The following is a 23,349-nucleotide window of genomic DNA, read 5'->3' as shown; positions in this document are numbered from 1 at the left end:
CTATGAATCCCAGAAGATTAAGATAGGAAGATCTATGAGTTCAAGGTCATCTGGGATTAAAGGTGTGGAGGCACACACCTTTTGCTGGAGACCTATATAAGGACATTGGAAGAAGGAAGGCTCTGCTCTGCTTTGCCTGACTGCCTTGTGGGACTGAGCAACTACTAAATCCTTGGACTTCCATTCACAGCTGCTGCTGACCTTTGTTGAGAGTTGGACTACAGACTGTAAGTCATCAATAAATTCCTTTACTACATAGAGACTACCATAAGTTCTGTGACTCTAAAGAACCCTGACTAATACAGAAGCTAAAGATAATTTTTCAGTATAGCAAACATGCTACCATGTATTTGCCCAGCATTTGAAAACTGTGATCATACAAAAACCTACAAAGAAATGCTCATTGCCTTACTTATAACTGCAAAAACTAGAAGCAGCCAAGAGTCTGCTCATCCTCGGTGAGAGAATGGCTCATGAAAGGAAATACTATTCAACACAAGGAGGAACGAGCTATCAAGCAACAATAAATAGGAAGCTTATCTTTTTTATTAACTGCTCTGTGTGTGTGTGTGAGTGTGTGTGTGTGTGTATATGTGTGTTAAATACATTTGTGGGACTATGCTTTCCCACATACAGATAGAGGCCAGAAGTCATATCAGCTGTCTTTCTCAATCACTCTCCATTAGTTGGTTGGTTGGTTGGTTGGTTGGTTGGTTGGTTGGTTGGTTGGTTAGTTGGTTTGGTTCTTTTTGAGACAGGGTTTCTCTATGTAGCCCTGGCTGTTTTGGAACTCACTCTGTAGACCAGGCTGGCCTCAAACTCAGAGATCTGCCTGCCTCTGCCTCCCAAGTGCTGGGATTAAAGATGTGTGCCACCATGCCAAGCTTGGTTTTTATTTGGTTTTGTTTTGTTGGGGAGTAGAGGACAGGTCTTTCAACTGAACTTGGATTTGGCTACACCGAATGGCTAGTAAGCCCTGGGGATCCTCCTCCTCTGCCTCTGGAGCACTGGGATTAAAAGCATCCGCTGTCACACAGGCTTTTTCCATGGATGCTGGGGATCTGAACTCAGGTTCTCATGTTTGTACAGGAAGCATTTTAGTAAATGAGCAACCTCCCCAACCTCCTTTAGCTAGAGATGTTGTTTTCCATGGGGCAGTTATCCACATACTCTCTCCACTAATTTGTCTCTTTGTGTATTCTTGATTTTAATCCTCAGATGTTGAACGTAGGGCAAACATTTTTTCAGACCACTATGCATTTTCCAGCTTTCTTTTAGACTTTGCTGTGCAAAAGTTATCCTTAACCCAGAGGCAGCCAGAGAGGACATGTGATAGAAACACCATTTCTGTTTGTGATGGTTTGAATATGCTTGGCCCAGGGAGTAGTACTATTAGGAGGTGTGGCCTTGCTGGAGTAGGTGTGTCACTGAGGGTGTGAGCCTAAGACCCTCCTTCTAGCTGCCTGGAAGCCAGTCTTCTCCTAGCAGCCTTCAGATGAAGATGTAGAACTCTCAGCTCTACCTGCACCATGCCTGCCTAAATGCTGTCATGCTCTTACCTTGATGATAATGGACTGAACCTCTGAACCTGTTAGCCAGCCCCAATTAAATGTTGTCCTTATAAGAGTTGCTTTGGTTAAGGTGTCTGTTCACGGCAGCAAAACTCTTAAGACTCTATTCAACAAATATTTATTAAGCAGTCTGTGCTTCACAAATCAGGTGTCTCCTTCTTCTTTGTCTCTGTGCACCAGTTTCAGGTTGGGCAGATATGAAGCCAGCGGGACTGTACTCAAGGCGCAAGACCCATGACAGAAAATGTGCCCAGCCCAGAAGCTGTCTGCCTTCACATGGACACACAGCTGGCTACAACATGCTTAATAGTTGAGGAAACTAGAGGCCAAACTGGATGCTGTTTTCCAGATGAGGCCAACCACTCCCAGAGTACTGTGAGACCTCCTCAAGCCAGAGAGAACAGTGGGCACCCTTTGCCTTCCTTGCTCTCCTAAAATGTCACAGCCGGGGGGGAGGGGTGGTCACACTCTGTGCTAGGGCTATTGGTGAGTATTAAAAGACATGCTGACATGGAAGGGAGTTTTGTTTTTGTTTTTGTTTTTTTTTTTAATGTGCTCAGGGGTTGTACTGGCTGGTTTTGTGTGTCAACTTGACACAGGCTGGAGTTATCACAGAGAAAGGAGCTTCAGTTGAGGAAGTGCCTCCATGAGATCCAGTTGTAAGGCATTTTCTCAATTAGTGATAAGGGGGGGGAGGGCCCCTTGTGGGTGGTGCCATCCCTGGGCTAGTAATCTTGGGTTCTATAAGAGAGCAAGCTGAGCAAGCCAGGGGAAGGAACAAGCCAGTCAGGAACATCCCTCCATGGCCTCTACATCAGCTCCTGCTTCCTGACCTGCTTGAGTTCCAGTCCTGACTTCCTTTGGTGATGAACAGCAACATGGAAGTGTAATCTGAATAAACCCTTTTCTCCCCAGCTTGCTTCTTGGTCATGATGTTTGTGCAGAAATAGAAACCCTGACTAAGACAGAGGCCCTGGTAAACAAAGGCAGTTAAATTGCCTTTGGAAGTGGTAACATGCTAGGGACAAGGTCGGGGCTCTCTTGATCTCTGTCCTTTTCAGTATTGAGGACTGCAGGTGATGTCTCATGGACACGAGGCTGGCATGCTGCTGTTCCACCACTGAGCTACAACCCCATCCTAGAACTGAGATTTTATTAATTTTTTGTTACATTTTGGGGGACAGGGGTGTCACTGCATGGATGTGGAGGTAAGAGGAGCTCTTCAGAGAGTTGGTTCCCTCCTTCCATCATGTGAGTTCCAGGGGGTCAAACTCAATATTGATGCCAATTTTACCCACTGAGCCATCTCACTGGCCCTGAAGATTTTTTAAAATAGCTTTTAGATGTATTTTTTGTTTTGTGTGTATGAGTGTCTTGCCTGCACATACATATGAGCACCACGTACATGCCTGGTGTCTGTGAACATCAGAAGGTGTCAAATTTCCTGAAACTGGTGTAGATGGTTGTGAACTACTCTGTGGTGCTGGGAACTAAACCCAGGTTCTCTCTAAGAGCAACACGTACTCTTAACTGATGCACCTTCTCTCTAGCCCCTGGAAATAGTTTTGATAAGGGGAGAAAACTCTGGGTGAGAGATACATACCGTGACTCAGCCTGAGACAAACATGTCCCCGGCAACTACAAGACCATGGACGAGGAGGATTGTAAAAGTTTGGCCCTGTTCTTCCTCCCAGCCCCATGTGCCCAGAAATAAGACTCAGACTCGAAATATATTTACAAATACCTTGGCCATATAGCTAGGCTCTTCTACGGCTACAATCATAACTTAAGATAACCCATTTATATTAATCTACATTCTGCCACGTGGCTGGTTACCTGTGCTCAGGTACCATTGTCACACTTTCCCAAGGTGAATCTCCCACCAGGCTTTATCCCAGAATCCTTTCTTCTCCTGGATGTTCCACACCCTATTTTCTGCCTAAGCCATAGGCCATAATAGCCTTTTTAATTGACATGTGATACATCCCATACAATACTCAAGGTATTCTCTCTACAGAGGAGGTAATCTGGCCAAGGCCTCACAGGCCTATGAGAGCAAAATGGCCAGTGCCAATGCTGCTGACTGCCTCATAGCAGGAACACCAGCCACTTTATTCTGGAACCTTCCCCAGACCTTGAGGACAACCAGAGGGAAGACCCTCGTGGCTCCTCATCAACAAGAACCATGGAGCTTGGACAAGCTCCTTCTCCATTAGAACTTTTGGTCACTTTTAGGCAAAGAGCTGCTAGCAGCATTAGCTCCAGGGATAAATTCTGGATTAAAGCCGTAGTTAACATTGTCATTGGTGTTTGCATCAGCAGGGAAGGAGTACTGTAGACAAGAAGGCGCTGAGGCCATTGCTGCCTCCGTGGCTAGTTTCTCCTCCTGTACCAGAGCTTGGTTAACATCTGGCCCTGTGGAAGAGAAAGAAGAATATACACCTATGGTCAGAGGGGCATGCAGATGGCATGGGTATCACAGCCAGGAATGCAAATCTAGCTAGAGCTGGGCTCTGCCATTGGCTGCATCTCCTTGCACTTGTCTCACACTACCAACAGCCATTTCAGCTGGCATTTCCACCGCCCTAACCAGCCTGCCTCAGCAGGCATGCTCTCTCAAGAGGATCCCTGACACCTACTCTCTCCCTAGTACAGACACCAGGGGAACCCTCCTCTAAGAAGCATACCTTATATTGTAACTACAAACCCAAGGCACAGGGCAACCAGGGGGTAGGCCTCTGTGTTCACCACGTGTCCTTCGGGGCTCTGCCTGCATAGCCCTAGCTCCAGGGTATTCTTAACTACAGCTGCAGCACTAGAGATGGGAAGCTTGCAAGGTCCTTGGGATTCTCCACCCCATATAGGTCTAGAAACTTCCAGCCTGAAGCTCTAAAGCTCTGAACTCACAATATCTCCCAGGACTGTTCCCTCACTGTCCCCAACATAGACATTCTTCTCCTCAAAGATAGCCAGTGAGTTCCTATAGGTGACTCTAATGTCACCACCATGACCACCATCACCATGCAAACTTTGTGGAGAGTATTAACAACTGACATCAGTAATCAACATCTTCAGGTTTACTCCAAGAAAATATTGGATGACCAGGTCAAAGATTCAGCCACAAGATAAGTCACTGCAGGGCTAGCAACAGTAGTATAGCATCAGAAATAGGCTAATGACTATTAGACTGTTTAAATAGACAGTGGAGGAAGTGATGTGGGTAAAGGAATCACTTCTTCCTGGGGTACTTGATGAGTTAAGCACTGTGCAGCACCATTAAAAATCTACTAAAGGGCTGGAGAGATGGCTCAGCGGTTAAGGGCACTGACTGCCCTACCAGAGGTCCTGAGTTCAATTCCCAGCAACTACATGATGGCTCACAACCATCTGTAATAATAGGATCTGATGCCCTCTTCTGGTGTGTCTGAAGACAGCTACAGTGTATTCATTAGCATAAAATAAATAACTTTTGTCTGTGCTTGTGTGAATGTGTGTATGTGTATGTGTGTGTGTCTGTATGTATGATTATGTGTCTTTGTGTGTGTTTGTGTGTCTGTGTGTGAGTGTCTATATGTGAGGATGAGTGTGTGTATCTGTGTCTGTGTGTCTGTTCATGCGAGTTGTGAGTATGTGTGTGTATGATTGTGTCTGTGTTTGTGTGAGTGTGTGTCTGTGTTTGTGAATGTCTCTGTGTGTGTCTGTGTGTATGAGTGTGTGTTTGTGTGTGTGTCTGTGTTTGTGAATGTCTCTGTGTGTGTCTGTGTGTATGAGTGTGTGTTTGTGTCTGTGTGTCTTTGTGTGTCTGTGTATGTGAATGTGTACATGTGCATCTGAGTGTGCGTGTCTAAGTGTACGTGTGTGTCTGTGTGTGTGTGTGTGTGTTTGTACATGCACAAAAGTCTCACAGGAAAGTGCAGCAGACCGACCACGCAGTGTTTAAGACACAGTTGGTTCACAGAGGGAGATGCTTGCTGCATATTAAATGTAAAACAAAAGCTTCCAAAGTGGGACGTATGGTAAAAACCTTGGCCTGAACTCCCTGAGTTTTCCAAGGGAGTAGGCACCATTTTGGTCAATGCTCACAGTTGTGACATCTTGGCCGGGTATGCATGGGTACTCACCCAGATAGCTGAGGACAACAGGCAGGAAGACCAGGCCATGCAGCAGACCCAGCAAGGTGATCACGAGGTTGAGGCGGAAGAAGAAAATCTGTATAAGCTGGGCCTGAGCAAAGCCCAAGATGAGGATGCCTGGGAAGTTGGTCATGGCCACTCCAGCAAACACCTAGCAGGGGTCATAGCCAGGAGTCAGGGAGGACATAAAGGCTCAGGTGGAGCCCAGGGTGATCCATCCCTCCCCACTCACCGCACTGCCCATGAAGATAGTAGCATCTTTGGCCCTCTCTAGCCGGGTAGGCTTGGTGCTTACAGCAAAGGACCTGGTAATGTGGGACACGAACTCCACAGACATGCCCACTGCCTACAGGCAAGAGAAAAGAACTTCAGGCAACAAGGGAGAAAATGGGGGTGTGGGTACAAGAAGCAAGCCAGGCGGATGTCTAGATTCTGTACACAGAATGAAGTGGCTTATGAGTCCAGATTCCCCAACTGCCAAGGCCCACTCTGTAGGTTACCGTGACAAGGTTGATGAGGGACACAGCATTGTAGCTGATACCCCACGCAGCCATGAGGCCAATGGTGTCCACAAGGATCATAATGATGGAGAGCAGGTTGAGGATGCCTGAGCGCATGTCCAGGCCCAGTAGGAGGTAGCAGACAACAAAGGTGGGCACAAAGCAGAGAGCAAGTGTGAAGATTCCCTCAGGGAGAACAGTCAGGTATTGCTGGTAGAACACGTTGGAGATCCTGCCAAAGATCAGGGTGTGGTCAAAGCACCACTCCTTTCAGGTGGGAAGGGCATCCTAACTTAGAAGGAAAACATGATTCTCAGATATGAGTTGGGTGCTGGCTCGTGTAAGAAATGGACAGGCCCCAAGCTACCCCAGGAGACAGCTGAGACAGCTGGTTCTCATCCCACGAGATCACTCAAAGCCTACAGCCCCCCCAACATCTCCTGTGTGGCTGCTTCCTCCCGCATCCCTGGCTCAGCCCCCTAGTTCTCACGTGTAAGGGAAGACCTCAAAGTTTGGATCTGTCCCAGGCACCTTCCGTAGTTCAGCTGTGATGTTGGCCGCAAGCAACCGGGACGCCCGGAGAGCTTCTGTGAAGTCCTGTGAATTCCTTAAGGGCTTGTGGTAGGCCATGAACTGGGAGGCTGAAAGTCAAAGGTCAGTGCCCATTGGCATATCCCAGAGACATTAGCACAGATGTGATCTCACTGGGTTCAGGGTTCCACCAGCAGCACTTGAAATTCATGATTGATTCTCTACAAGAGACCTGCATTTCCTTATTTATTTTTAACATGTATGAGTGTTTTGCCAGCATGTATGTCTGTGTACCACCTGCATTCCTGGTGCCCATGGAGTCCAGAAGAGGGCATTGGATGCCCTGTAACTGGAGTTAAAGACAGTTATGACCTGCCACACAGGTGTTAGGAGTCAGATCTGGGTCCTCTGGAAGAGGAGCCAATGCCCTGAACCTCTGAGCCAAATCTCCAGCCTCAAGGATTGCATTTGCAGTTTGCATCAACGTCCTCAAACTGTACTTACTTCTGCCACTGAGACCAAGGCCTGACTTTAATAGATGAAGCTTGAAAGATCATCCCTACCTGAAATCCCAGCAGCCAAAAGACAGAGGTAGGAAAGTTACTTCAAATTCAAGGCGAGCTCGGGCGAGAGAGTAAGCTGCTGTCTCAAAAGCAAAAGAAAAACTAGAATATCTCCCTGGTGAAACCACATCCTTCCATGTTTGCTTTCAAAATATGCACTTGGATTTTTAAACAAAAACTTAGCCTTCTTTTTTGTTGGAGTGTGGTGTTTCATATTTGTGGTCCCAGTACTTGGAGAGGCCAGAGATTCAGCACTACATAGAAAGTTCTAGACTAGTGTGGGCTACATGAGACTCTGTCTCAAAAAATCAATTTTCAGTTTGCCTATTCCTGTAGGAACAGACTAGAGAGAAAGACAGGCAAACAAAAATGACTGAATCATTAAAGCTGTGACTTTGGGATCCTGCCTGTAAGTACGATAAACGACACTTGCGAATTGTGTTCAGCAGTGTTGTGTCCACAAAAGAAACGAGGGCCAGGCACACACAGGGAAAACAAAGACAGATGAGACATAGTCTCCAATGCACAATCTTAAGGTACTAGGTCCCTGTGGAGCCTGATGCCAGGCCTCTGGGCACCTGAAGGTTGTTCACACCCAGAAGGATGATCATCCTCATCCAGAGATATGGCCTGGCCTGTCTCAGGCAAGATGTGGGCATGTCTAGCAATCTCCTGATGATGTTAATACTGTCAGAGGAGAGAGGGAAGCTCTCATTTTGAAAAGTGCTGCTGTAGGATATTTAGGGCCATGACAGATGCCAACCTGCCCTGGGCCAGGTGAGAGCAGGGCTGTCTCTTCCCTCCAAGAAACAATCCATTCCTCTGTCCATCATACCCCAATCCCTTTTGACCACATGGGTTCCGCATACCTCTGTTGCCTAGAAACGAGGACCAGGGTAAGGTGGGGTGCCTTCTTGGAAGATAGAAACTTCATAGAAGAGTTAGCTTGGAGGGTGGACTAGGTGTGCTACAGTCAGCTTACAGCTAGTGATTCCAACTCTGAGTTCTTTCAGTAAAAAAATGAATTCATCCAAAGCTCCTAGGCCCATCTCCATGCTGGCTCCTCCGGGTACTCACAGTGGTGGGCACAGATCTAACTACAGCTGGCTCTCTTCATGCAAATGGCTGGCTGATTCTGTTGCCTACTGCATTACGCTTCTCCCCAAGTGACAGACACCATCCCCCTAGTTACTGTTGATGGCTCTTGGGATTCCACTACATGGAGACATCCTACTTCATTTAGCCAACAGCTGCTGCTGACATATCCGTATGATACACACAAGAGTGAATATGTGTTGAAGTGGGTGGCTCTCAGTAATGGCATCAGCTGTTACATTTCACAGTGGCAATGGACTTGGGGTGAAACAATGGGTGAAGTCTTAGCTCATGCAGTTGAGAAGGAGAACCCTTGCTGACAGGCCTAGGACAGTTATATATTTACCCCTACACACTCTGCCACCACACACACACACACACACACACACACACACACCAGCCACATACACAGGTGCTCTTGGGGGACTCTAAAACAGCTAGTTGACTTGAGATCTCCTCCCCAAACCATACCACACTTACCTATAACCTGGCCGTCTGAGCTCAAATTCACAGAGGTTCTGTATGCTGCTAGACCCCTGCAAAGAGGAGGCCAGAGTAGAGGTTTAGAGGAGATGAGACCTTGTCCTGTCAGCCCACCCCCTGTGCTCCAGGAAGGGCTTGGCTAGGCACTCCTACCCCTCTGTGTCTACCCACAAGTCTCTCCTGTCTCCAGCAGGGGAGCCACCCTCGGAACCTACCCTTTGGGACATCTGATGTTAGGCAGATCATTCAGGAACCAGGGCAGGTACTTATGAAACTGTTCTGCCGTGGGCCTCACGGGACCCAGAGTGCGGTTCATGCAGTTTTTTAAACAGTTGAAGGAAGCTGCAGAGAGGGAGAGGACTCTGGGCAGTGACACACCAGGCAAGGCAGCTCCTGCTCTGACTCCCACTCTGTGCCCCAATCTAAAGTCCCTAGTTCTGAGTGGTTTACACCTGCCACCCCCAGTTGTGGGAGATGTGTCCCTCTTAACCCCCAAGATTGGTAGGAAAGGAAAAGTTAGGTCAAGAAATGGGATCTCCCACACTTGTCAAACACAGCACCTCCATATGCAGGGCCATAGCTCCACTCCCAACTCCACAGCCCACTGCCCACAACCAACATGTTCTGCAAACAAAGGTATAATATTCCAGGAGGACACATTTTAGTATGAATGCCTAATTCTAAACTGCCCAGACCCTTTGGGTTTGGTGGGAGACTGAGAGCTTTTCTTTTCTCCTCCCTGAGTTTCCCTAAGCTGTAATAGGCAGTGAGCCCCCTGTAGCCCCAAACTTACTATCCGTTGAGGGACAGAATTCATCCTTATGGGGGCCACGGGTATAAATGCGGCAGCAGGAGGAGGATGGGGTCAGCCAGTCGATGAAGTCATCTACCCAGGAGGATGCAGCAATAGCCACATAAGACCTGAGGCCAGACAATGGAGAAGAGGAGGTGGAGCCAGCGAGTCTGCTGGAGATCCCTCCTGACCCTTGCACTGGAGCCTCCTCTGGCTTTGTTAGCTGCAGAGGCAGAGCATGCAGGAGAGGAGAGAGAAAGCAGAGAAGGAGCAAGCCAGGGCATTGGGGAGACCAACCACTTACTGGTTAGGGAATTCACTGGCATACTGGATTTTCTGGGTTAGGGAGAAGCTCTCGCAGCCTGCACTAGAGCAAATGGCATTCATGCCTGCATCGCTGGAGAAGTTGTAGCCCGAGGTGGTGACAAAGTACACTGGAGGCCCCACTTCAAAGTATCGGTTCAGAAAGAGGAAGTAGTCTATCAGGTACGAGTCCTGGAAAAGAAGAGCATCTGTGAGCCTAGGAAATACCCGGGTCAGACAGCGGACACGCTCAGAAGTCCATGCAAATGTACCCACAGAGGCAAACAGAGCAGTGTACAGAGGACCACACTCACAGGTACACACACAAGGTAGATGCTCAGAGGTGTACTCACAGACACACTCAGATACATGTGCTCAGAAGAACATGAAAAGGAACTTACTCAGAAATGTACAGAGTGCATGTGTACAGATATACAAGATACAGGCTGAGGTACATGCAGCACTGCGTACTTTGAGGAATATGCCCCGATATGAACATAAAAGGGCATGCCAGGATACACACAGAGAAGTCCCAGGAGACATCAAGAAGGCCCATCGATGCATTGTAAGAATTTCAGAAAAAAAAGAAAAATGAAAGAAGCTGGATGTGTTATTTGAAGAAACAATAGTCCAAACTCCCCCAAATGGATGAAAGAAAGGCATGAGTATAAACCTTAAAGGAACTCTGGGGAGGTCTAAAAGGACAAACTCAAATGTTGCCCGAGGCACACTGTCACACAGCTGTCAAAAGCCAACCTCAGAGAGCTCTGGGAACAACACTGGAGAAATGACTTGTTACAAGGAAGGATTTGTAGCAGCTGCTTCCACCTTTCCCGTCAGACACCTTGGAGGCTGTGGTTTATATTTTCAAAGTACTAAAGGGAAGAAAGAACCTTATTTACAGCCAAACTGCCCTTCAGAGAGGAGGGCTTGGGGTGTATCTCAGTGGTAAGAGTGCATGCTTAGCATGAGGGAGCCAGTGCCTCAGACCTAGTGTGGTGGCACACACCTTTGGCCCCAGTTCTTGAAAGGCAGAGCCAGGCGATGTCTGTGGGTTCAAGGCCAGTCCGATCTACATGTGAGTACACAGAGATGCAGGGCTACATGCATAGTGAGACCCTGTCTCAAAAAAATAAAAATAAAAATGCAGAGGAGGATGTGGTTCTTAGAAGAAATTAAAGAAAAAAACAACAGAAACACATCGTGTGTCCACGGACTGGAGGACAAATATTGTTAAGGTGTCAGTACTATCAAAGCAAAGCCATCTGCAGATTTAGTACAATCCCTGCATAAATACCAAGGACAGTTTTTGAAGGAATCTAAAAATGTCAAGCTAAAATTCAAGCATAATCTCACAAGAACTCAAATAGCCCAAGAGAAATTGACAAAGAACAAATTTGTAAGTCTCAGACTTTCTGGTTTTGCAATTTGGCTACTAAATCAAAGCAGGGCTCTGCTGCCACAGGAGCCAGCATGAAGATCAATGGAGCAAAATAAAGAGTCACACACACACACACACACACACACACACACACACACACACACACACACTTGAGTGGCTTTTGGCAAGGGGCCAAGACCATTTCATGGAGTAAAGCTTTCCTAGGAAAGCTACATGGAATTAAAATTTGTCCACTTTCATAACACCATATATAAAGATCAACTCAAAGTGGGGCAGTGGGGCATGCCTTTAATCCCAGAACTTGGAGGCAGAGACAGGCAGATCTCTGAGTTCAAGGCCAGCCTGGTCTATAGAGTGAGTTCCAGGACAGCCAGGGCTATACACAGAAACGCTGTCTCAAAAAACAAATGAGCAAATCTCAAATGAATCAAAGACTTAAACAGACGTTCTAAGGCCATAAAAACCTTTAATAAGCCGATGTGGTGGTCCACACCTTTAATCTCAGCACTTGGGAGGCAGAGGCAGGCGGATTTCTGCGTTCGAGGCTAGCCTGATCTACAGAGTGAGTTCCAGGACAGCCAGGGCTACACAGAGAAACCCTGTCTCGAGAAACCAAAATAATAATAATAATAATAATAATAATAATAATAATAATAACCCTTAATAGAAACAAGACAAGCTTAATAACTTTTGATTTATCAATTATGTCTTCAATATGCCACCAAATTCAGACAATAAAAGAAAAAAGAATCCATAGATATGTTTAAATGTTTTGCATACCACTACTTGAATAAAAGAGCAGCCCACAGAAAAAGAAAAACATTTGGGGCTGGTAAGATGGTTCAGCGGGCAAGAGCACCAACTGCCCTTCAGAAGGTTGTGAGTTCAAATTCCAACAACCACATAGTGGCTCACAACCACCCGAAATGAAGTCTGACACCCTCTTCTTGTGTGTCTGAAGACAACTACAGTGTACTCATTTATAATAATAAATCTTTGGGCCTGAGCAAGCAGGGCCAACCGGAGAGAGCTAGGTTGACCGATGAAGGCTCACAACTATCTATATAGCTATAGTGTGTACTCATATACATAAAATAATAAATCTTAAAAAAAAAAAAGAAAAACGTTTGCTAGTTGGGTCTCTGAGAAGACACCAATCTCCAAAATCCACAGGGAACTCTCCAGACTCAGCAACAACAAAAAGCCAATTCAAAACCCGAGCAAAGACTTAAGCACATTTTTTCTTAAATAAGATATAGAGTGATCAGTGTGTACATGAAAAGATATGTAACATTTCTAATTGTTTAAAATGCAAATTGAAGGGGTTGGAGAGATGGCTCAGCGGTTAAGAGCACTGACTGCTCTTCCGAAGGTCCTGAGTTCAAATCCCAGAAACCACATAGTGGCTCATCCGTAATGAGATCTGACGCCCTCTTCTGGTGTTTCTGAAGACAGCTATAGTGTACTTATAACAAATAAATAAATCTTTTTTTTTAAAGATGTGTACTTATAATAAATAAATAAATCTTTTTTAAAAGATGTGTACTTATAATAAGTAAATCTTTTTTTAAAGATGTATACCTGTAATAAATAAATAAATCTTTTTTTATTTTATTTATTTATTTTTGGTTTTTCGAGACAGGGTTTCTCTCTATAGCCCTGGATGTCCTGGAACTCACTTTGTAGACCAGGCTGGCCTCGAACTCGGAAATCCACCTGCCTCTGCCTCCCAAGTGCTGGGATTAAAGGCGTGCGCCACCACCGCCTGGCAATAAATCTTTTTTTAAAGATTTATTTATTATATGTAAGTACACTGTAGCTGTTTTCAGACACACCAGAAGTGGGCATCAGATCTCATTACGGATGGTTATGAGCCACCGTGTGGTTTCTGGGATTTGAACTCAGGACCTTCGAAAGAGCAGTAAGTGCTCTTAACCACTGAGCCATCTCTCCAGCCCCAATAAATAAATCTTTAAAAGAAAGAGAGAAAGAAAGAAAGAAAGAAAGAAAGAAAGAAAGAAAGAAAGAAAGAAAGAAAAATGCAAATCAAAACCACTATAAAGCCAGACAGCAGTGTTGCTAGGACTCTCAAGAGATTGAAACAAGACAACAGTGGCATTCTAGACCAGCCTGGGCTACATAGTGAGAACCAGTCTCAATAAAAGCAAAACAGAACACAGGAACCCACCAGTACAAACAAACTACTTCATACCCTATACCATAACTTTTGATTCTTATTTAAACAAAATAGAAGACAGATGTGGTTTTAGGATAACTGGTTAAGCACCTTCCCAACAAATGGGAAATCCCAGGTTTGACTCCCCAATACCAAAAATTAAAAACACAGAAAAACAACAAGTGCTGAGGCTAGAGAGTTGGCTCAGCAGAGTACCCGGGTTCAATTCCAAGCATCCACAAGGTGGCTCACAGGCATCTGTAATTCCAATCCCAGGGGATCTGACACCCTCTTTCTGACTTCTGCATGCACCAGGCACCCACATGGCACACAAAGATACATGCAAACAAAACACTAATACAGATAAAATAATAAATCTAAAACCAGCTATTGGTGAGGAACTCACATAGAAGGTAGTGGAAGTCCCTCTGTGTGGATGGCCACATCGATAGGCCTCCAACACAGGACATCTACTGTGGCCTGAGCCAGCACTCAGCCCTTGCACTTCACAAACATGGATGTGGTTTCTCTCTCAGGGCCCACTTAGAGCAACTCTGCATGGTGCCAAGCCTTGTGTTATGCCCCCCTCTCAAGTTCCACCACCACCACCGTTCCACCTGTTGGGCACCAATGCCCATCCCAGGTCTCTGGACAAAGGGCTGAGAAAAGGTCAGGCTCACCTTGGGCAGAGCCAGCTCCTGGTCCAGCCCCACGCTGATGTTGCACATTAAGTAGAGGTTTGCTCCAAACAGGACCAGAAACAGCAGCAGCTGAGGGAGAAACTGGTACATGAGAACCTCTCCCCAAACAGCCTTCATCTTCCCTCAAACTTGAATGGCTTTGTTGGGCATCTTGGGGAACATCCTAGAGTTGGATAGACTCAGCTCTACCTCCAAGTATCCGCTCAGGGTACTGGGAGGATATGGGCCAGGGTATGGGCCTGGGCGGTCTCCCACCAAGCTCCCCCAGTCTCTCTCCTAAAGTGGTTCACAAGTGCAACAGTCCCTCAGCCAGCGTACCACAACAGGGCGGATGAATCTGTTCAACAGGAAGGGAGCATATATCTTGCGGAAGAAGCGGAGTAAGAGGCCTTCTTTTTGTTTCTGTGGGGGCAGCTTTTTACTTGAAAAGCAGCATAAGACGTCAGGGCGAGAGGCCTAGAAAATGACAGACCCTTGAGACTGGGTCCAAGGCAGACCACAGGATCCACCTCATCCAAGGAAGCCCTAAAGATTTTGTATTAGTGCTCTATCTGTATGTACACCTGAGTGCCAGAAGAGGGCATCGGATCCCATTACTGATAGTTGCAAGCCACCATGTAATTGCTGGAAATTGAACTCCGGGACCTCTGGAAGAGCAGCCAGTGCTCTTAACTGCTGAGCTATCTCTCCAACCCCTACTGCAATTTTTGTTGCTTTTACTTCCTATCTTAATCAAATACTGAATTTTATGTCATCAAAAGATTCCTGTTAACTTTTTATTTATAATTTTGTTTTGTAAACTTACATACTTCTAGGGGGGTTGATGATGCTACCACAAATAACTAAAAAGAAATGCTCTTTCTACAGGAAATTGGTGAGCACAGAGCCCCAAACATTCTCTCTCAGAATAATGTCCCTGATTCCCACCCAGCTCTCCTGGCTACCTCTGTGCCACATCTTCCAGAGAATGTGGGGACACTGGCAGGGTAAGTCCCTTGGTCCTGGCCCAGTTGTCTTTACCTCCTGCCTCTTGCTATCCAGGGACAACAGAGCCACAAAGGCGGTCATCTGCAGCAGGAAGTCCAAGATGATTGCTAAGCCAGAGGTCAAGGCGAAGGTCCTCACAGCTGGCATGGAGGTCAGGGCCCCTGTTGAGGGCACAGGCTCTGTCAGATCATTCTGGCATCATGAGCCACATGCCAGCACAGACAGCTTAAAGCAAGGAACACTCACTGCCTTCTGAAAGCCAATGCCCCCTCTTAGAATAACCCAGCAAACCTGATGCTGGGTGGAGAAGGACAGCCCTTGCTCACCTAGAAAGAAGCAGATGGCCTCAGAGAGGCTGCACAGCAGCATGCTGGGGGCCACACTGCCCAGGGTGCGGCCAATGTGAGCCTCTCGCTGCTCCCCGGGCATCCTAGGCAGCCTCTGTGTGGGCAAAGAGACAGAGTGCACGGGGTGTGCTAAGGTCACCAAACTTTAAAAGTCAGCATCGGGGTGGTAAAGGTTTAGAGTCCTAGCCAAATCTGAGGAATTTCCAGACCTTCTGGAGACAGAAGTGCCTACTAACAGCTCACAGCCACACTTTCTGCTTCTACGTTGTGATGTAAAGAACCACCTGGTGCATTCTAGATGTGAAAAGGACCAAGTGTTCATGTCACGCAAAATGTTTGACAGCAAAGAGAGACTAAACGGACTCTGGCTTGTGCTTATACCATGGAATGCCACACATGATGGTGTAAAAGTGGGAAAGAGGTACCTCTAATCCATTCAAAAGCTTACTGTATATTGTATGGGTTTAACTGGAAGCAAGTTCAAGATGTCTCAATGAGTATGATGAATTTGTGCTGACCCAGGCTATTTCCTACATGTATAAGTCTACACAAATCCCAGGGGCTCTGTGCAGGGCTTTGTCTAATGAGGATGTTGGGTATGAAGAACCCCTCCCTTCTCACCTGGTACTCAAGAACAAAGATGAAGATGTTGTCAGCTCCCACAGCCAGCACCAGGAAAGGTACCACTTGGATGATGACCAGAGAGGATGGGACACCCAGGTAGGAGTAGAAGCCCATGGCAGCCACGACTGCTCCCAGCACGACAGCCACCCCACCTAGGCCCAAAGTAGCCTTGGACTCCACCTGCAATTCAGTGAGGCTCAGCCCGCTACTAGGGCACCTGCCCAGGCCCTCCGTACTACCCAGGGTGGGTGAGGATTAGGCAGACATCCTTGGTGCTCATGTGTCACCTACCTCAATGAAAAACCCACATTTAGGTCTCTGTTCTAAACCATGCTCCCAGGGGCAGGCCCATGGCACCAAATAGTGCAGGTGTGCCTGGCTGCACCTTCCTAGAACTGCATTGCATGGCCTTTTAAATGGTAGCTTTGCATGTAGACAGAGGGAATATGTTAGAGAGCAGGAAGAAAGCCTTGAGCCTTTCAGTGCAGAACACATCCAAGAAGTGCTACCCTTCAAGGGATTCCATTTGGATGTGTCCAACTTGCTATTTTAAGGTGCCCGCTCTTGGAAAGCTTTGGGAAAAAAAAAAAAAAAAAAAAAGCCTTCTGGAGCTGTCCTAGGTTCTGAATCACTCTCGCTGTGTCCCTCTTGCTCTCACCGCTACTCGGTTCCATCTGGAGTAGCTGCCCAGGGCCAGGGAGATGTACAGGAAGACGATAATGTAGCTGATGGCAAAGACAGGCAGGTCCTCGATGGTGGTGCGGTTGATCTCATCCTCCAGAGAGCGCTGCAAGCACACAACCAGATCACTGACCACATATGAGTTTCCATATTGAGTGGCAGCATGCTCTGGGATGAACTACAGGAGCTTCTAACACAAGCATCACATCTGGGTGTGCACAGGTGTTCACTTCCTGGGGCCATCCAGGAAAAAGTAGAGCCAGGATTTGGATTTGACTGGAACTGACCCACACCATGAGAGATTGCAAGCATAGAGCCAAGGACTCTGCAGGGCTCCTACCTCAGCTGAGAATGCAATCTGGAACTTGTCAACTGTGCTCCTCTGGAAGGATTCCATTTCCTTCAAGAAGGCCTCCTCCCAGAGCTTGGCCTGGGCCATGCGGGGATCATCAGCGGGGTAGTTATTGAGAGAGAAGGTTATGATCAGCGCTTCTGCATCGGAGTAGTCCGTCCCTGGGAAGAGAAACTCTGAGCCTCCCTCCTACTGAACCCTTCCCCTTCCTCCCCTCAGGGTGTAACCTTCTCCCGTTCCTGCTCCTCTATTGCTTCCCCACTATAATAACAGTCTTATCCCATGCTTCATTTCCCTCTCCCAGCCAAAGGCACAAAACCAGAGCTCCTGGGTAGCATTGAGAGATGAGGGCAGTGACAGAGGGCAGGTAGGGAGCATTGTCTGCAGCCCCCTTAAGCCAGGCCCCCAGATCCTGGAAACGCTCATCACCATAGCCTCTCCCTCCTTCTACCAGGGCCTACCTCACTTACCTTGGTACCCCCCAACTGCAAGGAAGGGGAAGACAGGGGCCCCGTAGTCAGCTATGCAGCTCAGGGCCAGAGCCGTGCCATCTTTGAACGTGAGAGGGGCACTAGAGGGAAACCACAAAGGGAAAGAACCTTTCTTGGCCCTGCCTGGACCCTTTGGCCCTTCCCTACCCCAGGTCCTCTGCCCATTATTGGAGGAGCAGTGACTCCACACTACCAGGCCCAGAGGGTTCAAAATGGCCATCTTTCCACAAGGTAGTCTCAAATGGTCTCCTAGTCCACTGAAAGGGGTTGCCTTGGAGACCCCTTGGGCAGGTAATGCTTCTCATGTCTCCTGACATAGCCAAACCTTCCAGACATGTCATTATCCCAGTCCCAAATGAGCATCACAATTAAGTGATAAGCCCAGATCTGAGCCATGGCCATCTCCCTCACAGGTTTCAATGCTGTTCTTCATTTCTCCCCTCCCAGAGCTTGAATCGACCCTAAGTGTTGAGTTGTGCCCTGGAGCTCAGAACCACGTGTCTACAGCTACCCAGCCAGTGCCCTTGGACAGGCCTGTGCTCTTCAACTAAACCCTTTCTACAGAGCACACCTCTGTGGAGACAGAACAGAAAACCAACCCAAAGCTCTTTACACACATTCTGAGGTCTGAGCAAGTGAGTATATGGATCAACAGAGCCTTCAAAGAGAGCCAAATTGTTGTGTGGCCTTAAGCGGCTTACCATACCACATGAGCCTCAGTTTTCCAGTCTATGCAATTAACATAACTGACTCACCAAAAGTTGGGGGCATCCAAAATCAAAATAAATATAAAACAAGCCAAGTATGATGGCTTAGGTCTGCTGCCACAGCACTCGGGAGGCCGAGGCAAGGGTGTGAATGTGAGGATTCCTTCAAATAGTATGACTCTGTCTAAAAATGAAATAAAAGCAACAACAACAAAAGCCACCCTGTAGGGCTGGAGAGGTGGCTCAGAGGTCAAGAGCACTGACTGCTCTTCCAGAGGTCCGAGTTCAATTTCCAGCAACCACATGGTGGCTCACAACCATCTGTTATGGGATCTGATGCCCTCATCTGATGTGTGTCTGAAGACAGATACAGTGTACTTGTATAAATAAAAACAGATAAATAATATTCTTAAAAGCCACACTGTCTTTAGTATTGCTGATCCCCGATGCCTCTCAACAGCCCTTCTCTGCTTTCCGATCTGAGGGATAGCACGGACACTCTAGGAAGCAGCTTGTACTTGAGACTAGCCGAGGATAGACAGCCAGTAGCAGCAAGAGACAGCAAAACTTCCTGCTCTAATCTGGTGGGTCTAAATACTATGAAGCCTAGGACCTGCAGGGTCAAAACTGTTTACATACGAGCACTCAGGTGTGGTTACCTGCTGTAACCCTCTCCTGTTCTAGAGCAGACAAGGCCATTTGGGGCATGCCACTCTCCATGATTTTCTCCAGGAGCCTCCTCCACCTCTGGCCCTCTCACCACCCTTCCCTCAGCCTGATGAGCTCACTGGCATCCTGTTTATGCCAGCCAACATGAACAAAGCTAGAAGCAGAACCTCAACAGCATAAAGTTGTAGACAAAACTGCGCTAGAATCCATACCCTGATGCCTGGGACCAGAGACTAACCCCAGTCCTGCTTGAGCCCAAATGAACATATTCCTAGCCAATTATGAGGCTACCAAAGTCCCTACAGATCATGACACAGAGTCCAGAAAATGAAACACCGCAAATACAAACACTGCCTGAGTCATCGCTTTGAGATTTAAATTAAGACTATCGCAAGGGCAGGAGAGAGGGCCCAGACATTACATGGCATTTCTGCAAAGGACCAGAGTTTGGTTCCCAGGATCCACCTGGCTGCTATGACTGACCTCAACTCCAGTCCCTGAAAACCCAGCAACTCCTTCCAGCCTCTTCAGCACCAGGCACATATATAAGCAGTGCGCATACATACACACAAACAAAATACTCATTCATGTGAAATTGAAGTAATTCTAAAAATTATTAAGTTGACACCATGGCAGGAGCATCATGGAAGGAAAGATCATGGATTGGAGCTGGAAAGACTGCTAGGACAAAAGTCCTGGGAGAACAGGCATAAGGTGGGAGTGAGCTCTAAGAAGAGACTCAAATAGACTCAGACATGCCATGGCCCTGATATTCACACATAAGAGCTGACCCTGGCTCCGAAGGGTGAAGCTAGGTTCTGGCCTGGTCCCTGGGGGCACAGCAGCTTCTACCTGTTCCCCTCAGATCTACTCACTTGGCACAGTAGAGGAAGTGGTCCTTCCAGTCCACCAGGGAGGTCTGGCCATTCAGAGTCTGGTTGGCTGTAAGCAGCAGGAGCGTGCGATTGTTCTGGAAGTACTGAAGGAGGCTGTTGACACAGCAGTCAGAGAGGCTGGTGTTATGTGGGTTGAGGGGGGCATAGCAGATGTCCTGTAGGGAGATGTTGCGCTGTGCCTCATGAGACCACACTTGCAGGTGTCGAAGCCTCTCTTGTAGGTCCAACAGCTCCACCAGGAAGTCCAGGGACAGGATCCCACTGAAGTTCTTGGGCCCTAGCAGTAGGGAGTCATACTTGTAGCTGGACCTGTTCTTAGCTGTCACAAAAATCTGGTTGGTTCGGAAGAAGGGGCCAAAATGCTCGTCGTGGAAAGCCTTCTCTTTCCGGGCTTGGCTTTTGGGGGCCGACCACAGTTCCACGGGGTCTGTGGTGAGTTCTATAAAGGTCAGGCCTACTGACAAAGCTATCACAACAATGAAGGACAGTACCAAGACAGTGAGTGGCCATGAGGCCACCCTTGTGCCCCAGCTCTCGAAGAACCGGCCAAGGACAGTGTGAGGTGAGAGTTTGTGCTTACGAGGGAGGTTGGGGGCTTCCTGGGAGGCTGCTGTCTTGCTCCTGTTGGAAACCACTCGGAGATGCACAAGGACAGCAGAGAGCAACACAAAGACAGCAGTGAAGATGATGATGAGAGCCAGCCAGCCTGGCATGCGACCCATATAGAAGGAAGGGCGCAAGGCTGGGGGCGGAGGGATGACAGGGCAAGATGCTGCACAGTCCTGGCAGGAACAGACTGCCGAGTCTTCACCCTGGGACTCGTTGCAGGGTGTGATCTTCCCATTCAGTGGCTGCATCCCATCTGCCAGGGCCTGGCCAGGCTCCAAGAGGTGGAAGGTGATGTCCAGTGGAGCCAGGCCATTCCCTGTGTCTCCTTGGAAGTTGAGCCAGCGCTGAGCATTGCAAAGGGCAGAGCCATACACTCCACACATGCTGCCCACAGCCAGGGAGGCAGCTGCAGGGATGCGAACCTTGCTACAGGACTCATAGGCCTTCTCTGCAAAGCTGCGTTGATAAAAGGCCTCATAGGCCACCACAGCAGGAGGCTCTCCAGCGTCCCGCTTAGCCACTCGGGTGACATTGATGAAGAGGCTTTGGTCAGGGCTGCAGGTGTTATGACAGTGTATGCTCACAAAATTGTCAGAGCAGGCTGGGCAGCGTGTGAGGAGGGCCTTGGTGATAGACATGCTACTGTCTAATGACACCAGCTGCTTGGTAGAGCAACAGGCATAGGTAGTATTGGGGCCATTGTATAGGCGGGGACAGACGCGCTGGAGAAGAGCCAGATGGTCACCCGTGACAAGGCGGGCCGGGGTATTAGACAGGCAGGAGACGTTGGATAGTGATGTGAGGCCTCCAGAGAGCTCTGGGTTCTTCCCACACTCTTCATAAAAGGTGCAGAAGCCAGCTTTGTGAATGGGTGTGTATAGCTCACCCTGGGCCTACAGAGAGGACCAATAGCATCCATAAGCCCTAAGGCTGGTTGGCACAGTCAGGGACTGTCTGTAGAGTGAGAAGCCAGAGAGTGTATGGGAAAGAAGGACCTCAGAAGGGGCTGGGAGTGCTGAGGGAGGATTGTGGGGGCACTGCTATGCTTAGGGTGCCAATGGAGGGACACTCTCCCCAAGGACAATGATGGAGTTATTCAGAAAAGGAAGTGATCCGATAGAGTGTGGCTTTAAAGGGTTGTTCTGCAGGGGAGAGGAGGAGATAGCAACCTCTATTGCTGTCAGTTTGAGTCTCCAGGCTAGACTCCACCCCGAGGTTAGGGTTCCTTGTACAAGGATCTGTACAAGAGCCCCTCCACCATCCTACTACCCACATTGGCAAATGCTATCACCTGAGAGCGAACAAGGATGGTAACAAGACCTCCTCCCAAGCCCAGAATACTTCAGGTGCTGTTCACTGGGATCCACCTCTAGCCTCTGACTTGGTCCCCATTTAACCAGACAAAGGTCCCATCCCTTTGCCTCTCTGACCCTCTATCCCTTCAATCCCTTGACCTGAAGACCCCTCCACTTATCTTTGGGCCTGGGAACCCTCCCACAGCCACGGGACCCTTCCTCGTTATCAGGTACGCAGGTCACCTTGCCCTAATGGGAGGCACTAGGAAGAAACCACGAGCAACAGACTCACCGAATTCAGGAGCAGGACCCAGAGCAGCCATACCTGCCAGGCAGCTGCCATCCCAGGGCCAGGAAGTGATCAAGGAAAAGCAGGACCAGGCCTCAGAGACAGCTGGGGACAGCTGAGAACTGGGCCCCTAGTTTCACATTAAGGCAGCCTCCTCCTCTTAGTGACAAGACTCGTCTACCACGTTGGGGCCAATAGGGCTATGCAGTACTGGTTAATAATTTACATTCTCTCTTCCCTCCCATCAGATGGTGCCATTCCCTCTCCCACTTCTTAGGTGAACTTCCTAGTGAAGGTGCTGGGGTCCCCTCGTTTCTTCATGCAACTGAAGTCTAATGCGGCAGTTAGAGTCAACTGGGCAAGAGATGAGGAGCTGTTCCTCTGCTAGATCAGGCACCGGCCTTGGGGGCTTAATGTAGCTGCAGAATGTCAACATTGTCCTGGACTTGGCCTCCAACCTGCAGTCTAACCCATCACCTCTTCAGACCAACATCAAGGGTAGGCTCAGACTCACCTGGCATCCCAGTAACTGAATAGTTGCTATTAGCACCTAGATAACAAAGACACTAAGAGAGAGTGGTTCCATGACAAAAGTCCTGACAGGGAACAGGACCAGAGATTCCTTGGATCCCTTCACCCTTCCTCCTCATGCCTGCCTGCTCTATCCCTTTCAGGTCCTGGCCCTGGCCTAGTCCTCTAAACAACCCTGGTTAGGAGCTCTGAGTGGCAAGTCCCACCCAACCTGGGTCCAGGTACATGGTTCACCCACTGCTTCTTTCCGATAGGAAACTTCCAGTCTTTCCTTGGGCTCTTGCTATCACCAAGACGGTCCAGGACCTTGCCCCTATTGCCAGGGCTGAACTGCTGATAATCGCTTCAAGGCTACTCATGAGGCTACCTGTTGAGACAGATGCAGGGAGGGGCTCCTACTGAGCTCCACCAGTGTCCCAGGGGCTCTGCCGGGCTCAGAGGGAAGCCACCCAAGCTTAGGCAGAGAAGGCTGAGAAGGGCTCAGAGCCTGCTCTTGTGCAGGGCTAACCCCACACAACATCACCTGCCTCCCTTGTTGTTCCCTGGATGCCATCTACAACTCTCCTTGTCTTATCCCAAATGTTCTCATTTGATTTCTCCAGATGCAGACCCTGAGACAA

General features: G+C 48.2%; 1 protein-coding gene and 1 long non-coding RNA gene across 2 annotated transcripts in view; one reads left to right on the top strand and one right to left on the bottom strand.

Moving 5' to 3' along the window:
• The window catches only part of LOC116069245, a 14,247-nt gene extending 12,160 nt beyond the window's left edge, over nt 1-2,087 (top strand). The window contains exon 3 of the long non-coding RNA XR_004109934.1: nt 1,752-2,087. This is a non-coding gene — a long non-coding RNA (uncharacterized LOC116069245). The remainder of the gene's footprint in view (nt 1-1,751) is intronic.
• Nucleotides 2,088-3,300: 1,213 nt separating this feature from the next.
• Nucleotides 3,301-22,374, bottom strand: Npc1l1 (NPC1 like intracellular cholesterol transporter 1). The gene is made up of 19 exons (XM_031339021.1): nt 22,202-22,374; nt 19,985-21,507; nt 17,713-17,813; nt 17,231-17,403; nt 16,868-16,996; nt 16,207-16,389; nt 15,565-15,679; nt 15,272-15,399; nt 14,570-14,707; nt 14,231-14,320; nt 9,974-10,164; nt 9,670-9,797; nt 9,092-9,218; nt 8,874-8,929; nt 6,695-6,845; nt 6,205-6,436; nt 5,937-6,050; nt 5,693-5,855; nt 3,301-3,986 (listed from the first exon to the last, which is right to left on the bottom strand). The coding sequence occupies exons 1-19, from the start codon at nt 22,250-22,252 to the stop codon at nt 3,784-3,786; spliced, it is 3,996 nt and encodes a 1,331-aa protein (XP_031194881.1). The 5' UTR covers nt 22,253-22,374; the 3' UTR covers nt 3,301-3,783.
• Between the last annotated feature and the right edge of the window lie 975 nt (nt 22,375-23,349).

The sequence above is a fragment of the Mastomys coucha genome, unplaced genomic scaffold (assembly GCF_008632895.1).
Source record: "Mastomys coucha isolate ucsf_1 unplaced genomic scaffold, UCSF_Mcou_1 pScaffold22, whole genome shotgun sequence".
NCBI classification, from domain to species: domain Eukaryota; kingdom Metazoa; phylum Chordata; class Mammalia; order Rodentia; family Muridae; genus Mastomys; species Mastomys coucha.
Note: the sequence above shows the minus strand (reverse complement) of the source record. Positions and strands in the feature narration are given on the sequence as shown.